At 30.5% G+C, this 12911-nt stretch overlaps 3 protein-coding genes and 1 non-coding gene across 4 annotated transcripts in view; 2 read left to right on the top strand and 2 right to left on the bottom strand.

Annotated features, from left to right (window-relative positions):
- Positions 1–807, top strand: part of LOC120577094 (ATP synthase subunit beta, chloroplastic) — a 1455-nt gene extending 648 nt beyond the window's left edge. Inside the window, exon 1 of the mRNA XM_039828034.1 lies at positions 1–807. This exon is cut by the window's left edge and continues 648 nt beyond it. Coding sequence (XP_039683968.1) covers positions 1–807 — 807 coding nt within the window.
- Positions 808–6166: 5359 nt separating this feature from the next.
- LOC11421403 (ras-related protein RABA3) lies at positions 6167–7614 on the bottom strand. The gene is made up of 3 exons (XM_039827258.1): positions 7456–7614; positions 7070–7333; positions 6167–6786 (listed from the first exon to the last, which is right to left on the bottom strand). The coding sequence occupies exons 2-3, from the start codon at positions 7309–7311 to the stop codon at positions 6342–6344; spliced, it is 687 nt and encodes a 228-aa protein (XP_039683192.1). The 5' UTR covers positions 7312–7333; positions 7456–7614; the 3' UTR covers positions 6167–6341.
- Positions 7615–11374: 3760 nt separating this feature from the next.
- LOC11426714 (ATP synthase delta chain, chloroplastic) lies at positions 11375–12221 on the top strand. Its single transcript, XM_003626529.4, has one exon. It carries the CDS (start codon positions 11447–11449, stop codon positions 12122–12124), a length of 678 nt encoding a protein of 225 aa, XP_003626577.1. The 5' UTR covers positions 11375–11446; the 3' UTR covers positions 12125–12221.
- A 40-nt stretch (positions 12222–12261) lies between these two features.
- TRNAE-CUC (transfer RNA glutamic acid (anticodon CUC)) lies at positions 12262–12334 on the bottom strand. Its single transcript has one exon. It is a non-coding gene; the product is annotated as a tRNA-Glu (tRNA).
- Positions 12335–12911: the final 577 nt, after the last annotated feature.

Raw genomic sequence — 12911 nt, 5'->3', positions numbered from 1 at the left:
GTTCAAGGTCGAGATACTGTTGGCCAAGAAATTAACGTAACTTGTGAAGTACAGCAATTATTAGGAAATAATAGAGTTAGAGCTGTAGCTATGAGTGCTACAGATGGTCTAAAGAGAGGAATGGTTGTGATTAACACGGGAGCTCCCCTAAGTGTTCCAGTCGGCGGAGCAACCCTAGGTCGAATTTTCAACGTGCTTGGAGAGCCTATTGATAATTTAGGTCCTGTAGATACTGGGACAACCTCTCCTATTCATAGATCCGCGCCTGCCTTTATACAATTAGATACAAAATTATCCATTTTTGAAACAGGAATTAAAGTTGTAGATCTTTTAGCTCCTTATCGCCGTGGCGAAAAAATAGGACTTTTCGGTGGAGCTGGGGTAGGTAAAACAGTACTGATTATGGAATTGATCAATAACATTGCCAAAGCTCATGGAGGTGTATCCGTATTTGGCGGAGTAGGTGAGCGTACTCGTGAGGGAAATGATCTTTATATGGAAATGAAAGAATCCGGAGTAATTAATGAAAAAAATATTGCGGAATCAAAAGTAGCTCTAGTCTACGGGCAAATGAATGAACCGCCCGGAGCTCGTATGAGAGTTGGTTTAACTGCCCTAACTATGGCAGAATATTTCCGAGATGTCAATGAACAGGACGTCCTTCTATTTATCGACAATATCTTCCGTTTTGTCCAAGCCGGATCCGAAGTATCTGCCCTATTGGGCCGAATGCCTTCCGCTCTGGGGAAGTCAAAAAAGGTTTTCTCCTTGAAGACAAATAACAACATTTTGTCATGTCACCCATGATTAGTGAGTGCTCCACAAACGCCACAACTAGAGGCATTCAAGCTACTCCTAAAATATAAGTAAAAAAATTTCATATTCTTTGTCTTAAAATATAAGCAAAAATCAACTTTTGTGCTATTATTATGTTTTTTTCAAACAAATCATCTTTTCCAATGTAAAATTAAATACAAATTGCATTCAATTTGTTCTACTTTTTATTTTCTCCATAATTTTTAACCAATAAGAATTATTTTTACATCTTTCCATAAAACTTATTCCAAGGAGAACACAAAAAATTATACCTCAACCACTAAGTGTATGTTTTCTTAATAAGTATGAATTTGTGTTTTTTGTTTATAAATTAAGACGGAGGGAATAGTAAGTTACAATAACTAATATAATTTGAGTTGCAATTGTTCTTACTAATAACAACAATGAAGGCTGACCGACTCAGCCATTAAATCGTACTATGATTCAACCGAGCATTGATGTAAGCTTTAGTTCCGATCAACTTTCCAAGTCTAACTCATTTGAATTTTACTTTCTTTAATATAAAACTTTTCCACTTCTAATCATTGGTGGGATCCGAGTACATTTAAAATATAAAAATGTAGCATTATGATGTCACAAAATAATTTATTTATTTTTTGGTTAATAATGTGACAAAATAATTGTGTTTTTTTTTTCTTCTTTACAATATATGATGAGTAGTCAATGAGTCATCATGAATAATTTTGAAAATAAAAACAAATGAATCACAAGCTCTTGAAGTTTATTAGCGAATGCATTGCTCGCGAATTGGTAACGAATTGATTTTTTTTTTTTTATCACATATTTATTTTTTTAAATGATTTTTGTGCATTTACTTACTAAATTAAAGAGTAAATAGGCAATTACTCCCTTGAAATTGTAAGTTTCGTCAATTATCCTCCCGAAATTAACAAAACTTCAATTACCCTTGAAATTTCACAACGTTAATCAATTTACTCCCCCCGTCAAATTTTTCTGTTAGTGAACATGTCGTTTTGCAAATATCCTCTTGAAGTTTTGCACTTATGTGCAAAATGCCCCAAAACTTAAAAATTTATATTATTTTTTATTAAAAACAAACAATTAATAGTTAAATATTAAAACTAACTATTAATTTTGGAGTTTGGGAAAAACTACATGCATATATACATCAAAATAGACTTTAAAATAGGGAAAAAAGTGTATTTTTTAAAGTCATAATATTGGATGATTTGTGGATTAATTTCAAAGGTAAAAAAATATATGTCTAAGTGTTTGACATTTCTCAATAAGTGTTCCTTTATACATACCGATCACATATTTCATTTGCTGATGATTTGTTTCTTTTTTACATGAATATTACTTAATATGCTATATATGATATGTCGGTCTAATAGTTTTGTGGTGTGAGCTATATTGTATAAGATGAATGATTGTCCGTGCCTGAAGCACAGACAAGAAGTTAGAATGAAGTTTTCTATAAAGTGTGTAAACAAGAACAAATCATATGAAAATATTGGGGGTTGTGTAGTTTAAATGGTTTGAGCAAATTGTTGAAGGAGTTGGAGGAGTTAAAAGACTAAGATGGTGAAAGAGAAAATATAAATTTAAAACTGATTATTAATTTGTTTATAAACCCTTAAAAATAATAATTTCTCTATTAGAAATAACCATTATTGTCACTTTAAAAATACACATTTTTCCCTATTTTGATGTATATATGCATATAGTTTTCTCAAACTCCAAAATTAATTGTTAGCATTAATATTTAATCGTTAATTGTTTGTCTTTAAGAAAAAAATAATATAAATTTTTAAGTTCGGGGGGCATTTTGCACATAAGTGCAAAACTTCATGGGGGTATCTGCAAAACGTCATGTTGACTAACATAAAAATTTAACGGAGGGGGTAAATTGATTAACGTTGTGAAATTTCAGGGGGGTAATTGAAGTTTTGTTAATTTCATAAGGTAATTGATGAAACTTACAATTTCAGGAAGGTAATTGTCTATTTACTCCTAAATTAAATAAATAAGTTATTGGATAAGTAAACTACCGTTTGCCACCACCACTTCCATACGCAATAAATATGCTCCATGCACTCTTGTTTTTTTTTCAACCAAGGCTCTGTTTGGTAAAAATAAACTATAAGCTACCTGATAGCTGAAAAGCTAGCTTATAGCTGGTGATTGATGGCTGAAAAATTAGTTGTTTGAAATTAAAGTGTTTGGTAAAATTAGCTTTTGAAATGAGTGATAAGTATAAAAAAGACATAAAAGTACTTGTATTTTTTATTTTTTTTAATAAATTACATTTATAAATACTTTTAACTGATATATTTATCTTAAATATGTAATTTATTTCAAAGTATTTTTTTTCTTTAAAATGATAACTGTGATTTATGAATTTATTTGATATATTTTTTTAACAAATCTTGTCTGACTTCATTTTTATATCTTTTTTATTTTTTTTATTTGAATCGGTAAATAAGTTAAAAGAAAAAAAAAATGATAATATGAATATATAAGTTCAAAAGAAAGTGTCCCTTTTCGAACAATATTTCAAAGAACTAGAATTAATCCTTAAAAAAAAACAAGAATTAAAAAAAAAAAACGTAAAAAAAGAGAATAAGAACAAGAGTTAAAAAAAAAAAAGCAACGTAAAAAAAGAGAATTAAAGAAAAATAATAAATAGAACTTAGTTGAGGCCTATTTAGTGGGCAATTTATTTTTATAAAAAATAATATTAAAGGTTAAAAATGGAAGAAAATATAAAAAGCTACCAGCTATAAGCTCAAAAGCTACTTAAAATAGCTTCTCACAAAAAGCTATAAGCTCATGAAAAAAGTTTGTTACCAAACACGTCACGTTTCTATCCAACGAGCTTATAAACTAATCCAACAAGCTATAAGCTAGCTTATTTGTGTTACCAAACACCAGACTTTGTTTAGGAGTTTTGAGGAGAGGGAAAATGAAGATTTGGAGGGTTGGAAATGTGAGGGAAAATAGTAAAAAAATTCATATTTTTTAGAAAAGTAATTTTTTAGAGAATGATAAATTAATGCTTATGATTAATATATATTTTTAATTTTAAAAATATTATAATTATATAAATTAAATTTTAAGAATTCATGTAAACTCTAAAAAACCATCCTCCAATATAATTTTGGCTAAAGTGCATTTTTCCACCCCTAACTTTCAAAAACTTGTAATTTTGACCCTCTAAGTACAAAAACTAAAATTTTGATCCCCCAAGAATTAGCCCATTTGCAATAGTAGTCCTTTAGTTCAATTTCGACCCGGTCAACGCCTATATGACAGCCACGTGTGTATTTTATTGAATTAAAAAAAAATTAAAATGCCACATAATCATTTATAAATAAAAAAATAAAAAAATCAGAAAATAAATTAAAATTAAATCCCTCATATAATCTTTTACTATTAAATAATTAAAAAAGAAATTGAAAATTAAAAGAAAAATAGAAAAGGAAATGAAAAAAGAAAAATGAACGTGATTCTTCTTCTTCTTCTTCGTCTTTCCATTATCCAACAACAACATCTCATGGTTTTCTTCTTCTTTCCTTCCATGATTCTTTCTCACTTAAGCCAAAAAAACAATCAAAGAATTTTGTAAACCACAATCTTTACCTTCATCTCTTCACCTTATAGTTGATTTTTAACATGGTATCAAAACATATATGACCAACTATAGTTCCCCAAACTGCAAACCCAAAATTTTAAGGCAATAATGTTTATAGGTTAAACTATTTATGATACTAAACTATTGATTATATATTTGTTTCTGATAAACTATGAGAAATCTTAAGCCTGGTTGCACGGGAGCACACACACAGATGCAACAAATATTTGCATCAACTAAAAGAATTAATTTGATATACCTAATTTTGCCAGCGATTAAGGTTAAAAGTCAGGGCAAGAGGAAGTATGATTGTGCTGGATTATGGATTTATTGTGTTGAATATCGATCCAAATGTGGTTGTTAATGGAACTATTGTGAATCTGGGTTTGTGGGAGTATTGTGAATCGGTAGCGGGAGTAATGTTTTGTAACTTGATTTATATTTTAGTGCATTTTTTGATTTTAGAGGTTCATTCTGAATTTATTGTGTTTATTTGATGATGAAGAATGAGGAAGATGAATGTATGAAGAAGATGATGAGTTTTTTTAAAAAATTATGGGTTTTAAAAAGAGGATGAGTTTTTTGAGAGGAAGAAATGAAGAAGAAATAAAAGATTGATATTTTAATTTTAAATTTCTTATTTTTAATTTAATTTTTCATTTATTTAATTAAAAAAATGATTATATGGTTTTTTAATTTTTTTTAATTCAATAATTACACATGTGGCGCATTGAGCGGTCAAAATTGGAAAAAAGGATCAAAGTTGCAGAGGATAAATCTTAAGGGATCAAAATTGTAGTTTTTGTTTATAAGGGATCAAAATTGCAAGTTTTTAAAATTTAAAAGGGAAAAGTACATTTTAGCCTATAAATTTTTAGTTCCTTTAAACGAGGAGAACTTTGTGTTATAAAGAAAAATAAACTCATAGAGTTTTTCCCTCGATACCATCTATTTTTTCCAACTTTTTTTTTTTTGGTTCCAAAACCCTCCCTTATTTCCGCTTCAGACTAGCAAATAAAGCGTAAATCTAAATAAATATCTCAATCTAAAACCTTGTGGGTCAACGTTATTATACGTAGACATAAACGTTATTATACGTGGATAGATTAAAATCTTGTGAATTTCATCCTATTTGCATGGCTTATGCAGCAAATTCTTGTTAAGTTTTTGGTAAGGATTGACAAGGCCAACAGAATTTGCTTCAGAAGACATGAATTCAAAAGTATATATACTTGCCTGAATCTTGCAACTAGTGAACACTATTAGAAAAAGCAAAATTAGCGAGGAAAATTAGTGACGGAAAAAATAAAATTCCTCACAAATTCCATGGTCGCAAAATTTAGTGACGGAATTAGAGAGGAATTTCACGTTTTTTCTCACAAAATTTCCCTCACTAATTTTTGTTTTTTTAATAGTGGAAGCTCAGTTTCCTACATACTAAATTTGTTCTGTTGCATGAAACTAAAGCAAGAAGGTTAATTCCCTAGAAAATTTCCAAGAAATACCACCACCATAGGGGTTAAGCCGATGGTGTTATTGTAAGTGTTGTTGGATGGGAGAGATTAATTAGATGGAAATTATAATGGAGAATTCTAAAATAAGATGAGAGGTGAAAAGAGTAAAGATGAGGAAAGTGAATACTGAATAGAGAATGTAAACAAAGAGTGTTTGGATTTTTTGCCTTCGTGTATTTTCAGTTTTCACATAGCATAATTCTCATTAAAAAGACAAAACTTCAGATATGTAAAATTCATTGCTGTAATTCAATCAAAATAACTAAAAGCTCTTCAACTTTGAGCAAGGTTCAGATGAAATTAATTACTGATCACGTTTGACTTTTTTTTTTTATTTTTTTTTTACCATATGTACTTTTCACTCATCTCTCTCGACTCTCAACATAAAAGCTAGATCAACAAGAACATGAAGGTACTTCCTTCATTTCAGTAATATCTAATTCAGGACCTGAAATTATATCTATTTTTGATCCTTTAAGTGTAGCAATATTGTTCTTACCATTATTAGATTCCAACGACCTTTTTGAGACAACCTTATTAATCTCTTGAAGCAATTTGAAAAATGCAGAGTTCACATTTTCACCACTCAAAGCTGAAGTCTCTGAGAAAAAAAGGCCCTGATCCTCTGCAAACTCCACAGCATGTTCTGTGTGTACCACTCTTTGGTCCACAAGATCACCTTTGTTACCAATTAGCATGATCACGATGGAGTTGTCGGCGTGTGACCGTAGTTCCTCAATCCATCTAGCTACATGATCAAACGTTTGTCTTTTAGTTATGTCATACACCAGCATGGCCCCTAATGCTCCTCTGTAGTATGCACTTGTAACCGCTCTGTACCTATATATAACATCAGCAACTTAAAATCATGATAATTAATCTGAGACATGTCTTTTATATTATATTATGTGCATGTTTGGTATTCGACGGATTTATCCAAAAATGATTATTAATGTCATTTTGCTGATTTTTCAATTAGAGAAACATCTAATGGGTGTCAATAAGATGATAGCTCATTCGGAAATATAAATTAATTAGATGTAACTAAAAAAAACACAATGTAGTCTCTTAAGTTAAAGTGATGATGGACAAGAAGCAAGTAAAAGAGAGGAAGAAAAGAAACCTTTCTTGGCCAGCAGTATCCCAGATCTGAGCTTTGATGAGTTTACCATTAATTGTGACAGTTCTAGTCTGAAATTCAACTCCAATGGTTGATTTTGAGTCAAAGCAGAACTCATTCTTTGCAAACCTTGACAGCATTTGAGTCTTTCCTACTGCCGAGTCACCAATCACAACCACCTTAAACACATAATCTATTTTCTCTAGTGGCCTTTCAGCTTCCACACCATTCATTTCCTGATTCATTTTCTTCTCAAGATCAAGGATGCTAATAATAGGAGATATATTAGTAGAGAAGGAAATAGGAGAAATTAATAAAGTAAAGAAAAAGGAAAAGGGTTGAAAGAAAACATGAACGGGACAACAACCAGTGTTGAATTTTAGAATTACCAGTGTGGAAGAATTCTCCCCCTTTAATTTAATTTAATGCTTTACCAACTCAAGTGTAGTAGTACAATATATTATACTATAATATAGAGATATTCATATAATATAGATTACTAATCAAATATTCATATTATTGAGTGGTTTAAAAGTCAGTTTTCTTCGATGACTAAAAATTGAGCTCGGTACTCTGAGGTTTACGATATTTTGAGTGCAAGATTATTTTGGTTTTTGGTTTTTTTATTTTTTAACTATGTACTTAATTTTTAAATACTGATATAATTACAAAACATTCAGTACCAGAAAGTGTTCGAAGAAAACTTAATCAACCAAGTGCTTTCATAATAACAGTATAAAGATAGTTAAAAATGAACAAATGAATGTCATCATCAAGCCAACTGTTTTGTTTTGTGCATGACTTTATTTTATCATACCATGTGCATGACTTTATTAAACTACTTAATTTTTGGAAAACAAATTTTTTTTTTTTTTTTTGACAAAAACAAAGGATATTCATTCATTTAAATTGATAGAATACATCAGAGACAATAACATGATCAATATCGCTAAAAACGTATAGGTTGAATCTGCGAACAAACTCACAATACCCAAGTTAATAGCATACAACGGCAAAATGCCAACAAATAATATGATGAAATCTAAATCACCAGAATACCAATGTTTCTGGATCTGCAACGTTGACACCCAAATCATTGATGCGAAATCAAACAACGCCGCACAAGACGACGAATAACACAACGTCGCACTAAGACGACGAAATCATGAAAAAACTTGATGTATGTGAAAATCACTTATTTAGATTGAAAGAAAGGGGAAAAAAGATGTAGAGGGGTGAAAGAAGAAGAAAACTTAGAGAGAATACGAATTTCTCTCACCGAAAAATTAGGGCGGGCTATTAAAAATACAAAAATATTTCATATATAGTTGATGTTAGAAATATATACGCAGATTGACGCTCTCTATACAATTTTTTTGGATCCATCCCCGTTGGGATAGACATGTCAATGTAAGTTCATCCTTTCCTTCACCGCTGGGAATTCTAGTTTATTGTTCTCGGAAAAGAAAACATTGTGACCTGTGTAGCACGAGCATGGCCTACCATACCATTCATTCCAGCCACACATGATAGGGTCTCAAATAATTTCCAGCTCTCATTGCAGTGACCATAGTGCCATGCAACACAGACAAATGCTATAAAAGAACATTCTTTAATTCCAATGCAGTCACGGAACAATCAGGATAAGTTGAGGGTTTTCACTTTCTGCACCGACAAAAATGTAATACTGGTAAAGATGTGTGTGTGTGTTTTTTTTTTTTTTTTTTTTTTTTTTTTTTTCTTCTTTTTATGTTTTTTACACAAAATTAAACTTCATTCAAATGATAAAATAAGGATAGTATGTATACTTGGAATGACTGTGTTAGGACATTCCTCCTTCACATTATGAGGTAAATACTAGTGATTAATAAAGCCAATAATAAGCTAAGGATGCACATGGACAATGAAAAAACCAATAAGGTCATTATCGCCACTTATAATCCATGTCTTTAAGTCAAACTCATGCATATACTACTTCATATTTTTGAATGCATTGTAACATTGTCTCCCACAATTTGTAAAAAAAAAATACATTGTCTCTTACAAAAAATTAGAATTTTTTAGCAAGATATGATTTAAATATGAATTTTTAAGCGTTAAAACTTAAAATTTCATATGTAATTCATTCATTGTTAAAAAAATTAAAATATTTGTAAGAGAGATTTTTATAACATACTAAATATAACTGAAAAAAATAATTCAAAATTTTGAATGATACACATGAGTGTATTTGCAAAGACCAAAACTCGTGATAGAAAAAAAAATTGGGACAACAAATTGACAGCACTAAAAGTTGAAATTTTAAAAATTTACATGAAGCAAAAACTTATTTAATCCTAACAATAATCATGTAATATTAACTAGTTTTAACTTTTTCATCACTTGGTTTGGTGTGGTAAGAACTTCACAAAAAAAAAAAAAGAAACTTAAAATATGAAGGGAAAAAAATGAAATCAGTTTTTTTTTTTTTTGGGCTTTAAACCTCCAGTTTGTTGGAAAAATGACCCCTTATGAATTCGAAGTTCGACCGTGAGGTAAAAATAATCTAACCAAGAATTATTTTACGCAGAATTCGAATTTGGGTTCTCTTCATCGATAAAGTTCATTTGTCGGTTGAGTTCAATTGTTTGGTTAACAAAATCAAATTTTTGGTTAATCATTAAATTGTTTGGTTAACTGAATTTTAATGACAATAATGAAATCAAATTGTTTGGTATTGAATTCATTCAGTTAATAGTTAATGTACATTATTGTCATTAAAATTCATACATATTTATGAGATTCTTTGCTTAAAGAACAGATTCTTTGCTTACTTTCCTTCAAAAAAAAATAATTCTGTGCATACTTGAGAAGTTTATATATCATATAGAAGTTTATAAATAACAAGAAAACTAAATACATTAAAAAACAGTCAAGATTAAATTCGAAAACATTAAACAGTTTGATTTTTTTTTGAAGACTTAAAAAGATCTATTAGCATTGTGTGATTTAAAATTAGTTTTACATCATATAGATGATGTGAAAAAAATTGGAAAACATTTTTTAAATGCGGTAAAATTAATACTAGAAAATAAAAAAAAATTGCCTGAAATGTACACAATTTTGATTAGGTACTAGAAAAAATGCGTAAGCAGTAAATTATTAAAGAAAATTTTATGGTGAAGTCATGAGAATGACTTTTCTGGTGAAGTCAACACTATAACATCAAAAGTGTAGTGAGTAGCACCCCACTATTTGTACGGTGCCATCAAAAGTTCAGTCCCATAGTATTATCAATTCATCAGATTAACAAGATTGCACTTAATCTAATTTTATCCTACATTATTTTAAGTGTAACACCTCAGAAAGTGTAATGCTTAAGACTATCGCATAATATCATCAACTATGTTTGCATGTTAAAAATGCCAACGATAAAATAGTACATGTTAAAGTCATGAGAATGACTTTTCTGGTGAAGTCAACACTATAACATCAAAAGTGTAGTGAGTAGCACCCCACTATTTGTACGGTGCCATCAAAAGTTCAGTCCCATAGTATTATCAATTCATCAGATTAACAAGATTGCACTTAATCTAATTTTATCCTACATTGTTTTAAGTGTAACACCTCAGAAAGTGTAATGCTTAAGACTATCGCATAATATCATCAACTATGTTTGCATGTTAAAAATGCCAACGATGAAATAGTACATGTAAGTCCAAGATGTTGCAAACATTACTAGATGAATTACTATTGATCATTAATCAACAATCAACAATTTAAAAATAAATCGAACATTTAGATCAAAATTAATTTTTTTAAAAAAGTCAATTTTCTAACTGCACCGTAGAAGCTCCCAATTATTAAACCTTTACATATAAGTAAAGTTTTTAAAGGTCGTAAAATTATACCGTGAAAAATAAAAGTTTCCTGTCTCAATGACGAAGCATATGAAGATTATATGACCTTGTTTAGTCAAAATCTAATTAAGGGACTATCATAAAGAGGATAAAGTAGGGGTCATTGCAAATTTTAAACTATGTGTGTTATCCACAACCTCATTAACATTAATAATCACATAAAGAATTTGCTTACATTGGATAAAAGCTAATTGTGTATTAGAGATAACACTTACAACAACTTTTCTCAACCGATCAGCAAACACATTCGGTAAACTTTATAAAAAAAAATAAAAATGGTTACACGCTATTTAAAAGAGGACAACTTGTATTAAATGCTATTTTGGATTTGTCCCTACTCACTGGCACATAAAATCAAACTGTTGCTTTCAAGACCTGTTGGCTTAAACTTATCCTCTCGTTAGCTTCTTTACCTAAAATCTTTGTTCTTGGTCTCTTATATTCCTCTCTCTCTCTCTCTCTCTCTCTCTCTCTCTCTTCCATGGATACTTTCTCAAGCTCTGTTTCAACCCTCAAAATCCCACTAACAACCAACCGTGAATTCTATCACTTCACAAGAACTCCTCATTCTACTGCAAACCCTTCTCGTCCTCCACAACCAAAATCTCATTTCTCTTCCAACTTAGTCACCCAAAAAACTAAAACTTTCTCACACAACAATCATTCTCCTTCACTACCTCTCAAACACAAACCATCTTCTTCTCAAGTATTCCATCACAAGCCTGCTACTGGCTATGCTGCTGCAATCATAGATGTAGCTCAAAAAACCAACACCCTTCACTCGGTTCAAAGGGATGTTCAAAGACTCTTGAAGTTCCTCCAAAAACTGAAATTTCAATCAGATGATGTTGGTGTTGACCCTTCATTGGTGAGGAAGGTGGTGGAGCAGAGAAAATTTGAAGGGCATGTGGTTGCTTTGGTGAAGATGCTGATGAAGAAGAACAAGCTGGGAATTGTTGAGGAAGTGTTGGAAGAGTTCATGAGGATTTATGATGAATTATGTGGAACTCAAGTTGTTTTGGTTTCATCAAAAAGAGAAATTGGAGAAGATGAAATGTTTGGGATTGCCAAAAGTGTGCAGAAACTCAGTGGTGCAGTGAGGGTTAATGTTAAGAATTTGGTTCAAGAAGAGAGTTTTCCTTCTTCTTTTGCAGTGTAGTGTAAAATTTAGAATTGAATTATCCATTACAACATTTGTATCCATATAATTTAATGCAACTTTAGAAAATCCAATTGAAATTGCTAGTTTTATTTGATTTTTCGTACCCAAAAAAAGAAAATATAAAAATGAAAAAATTCCGTTGCCGGGACTTGAACCCGGGTCTCTCGGGTGAGAGCCGAGTATCCTAACCAACTAGACTACAACGGATTGCTGAATTAGTGGCACACAATGTATTATTTAATTAAAAAATTCACTTACAATACAAATTCTTGAATTGATGTATTTTGAAATTTCGATTTCCTTTTTTGATTAATAAACTAAATATTTTAGTATCGTGTCAGTACAAGGGAAAACTTCAAGTTCGTTCTTAAGAAAGAGTTACAATATTTGGTGTCACACTGGATAATTTATGATATATATGGAATGAGCTTTTAATCATATAAAAGCTACAATAATTTGATAGTGTTTCAAATTAAAAAGGTCGAATGTGTTTCTTTGGAGCTTTAAAAATAGGTGCAGCAAGCAAGATTGGTGTTCTAAGCTGTCAAAATTAACTTTAGTGGAGTGTTATAAATTATAGGTTTAATTGCACTTTTAGTTCCATATCTTTTCAAAAGTTGCAATTTTGGCCTCTTAATTAATTAAAATACAAAACAGTCCCCTATGTATTGAATCTTTGGCAGTTTTGGCCCCCAAGACAACTTTTGACTTAGTCTTCACTGACGTGACACCCACAATGGTTGACACGTGGCACCTCACTTAAGGGATGTGAGTGTCATGTCAG

Source organism: Medicago truncatula, chromosome 7 (genome assembly GCF_003473485.1).
Source record: "Medicago truncatula cultivar Jemalong A17 chromosome 7, MtrunA17r5.0-ANR, whole genome shotgun sequence".
NCBI lineage: Eukaryota > Viridiplantae > Streptophyta > Magnoliopsida > Fabales > Fabaceae > Medicago > Medicago truncatula.
The sequence above is the reverse complement of the archived record's forward strand: the minus strand, read 5'-3'. Positions and strand labels throughout refer to the sequence as shown.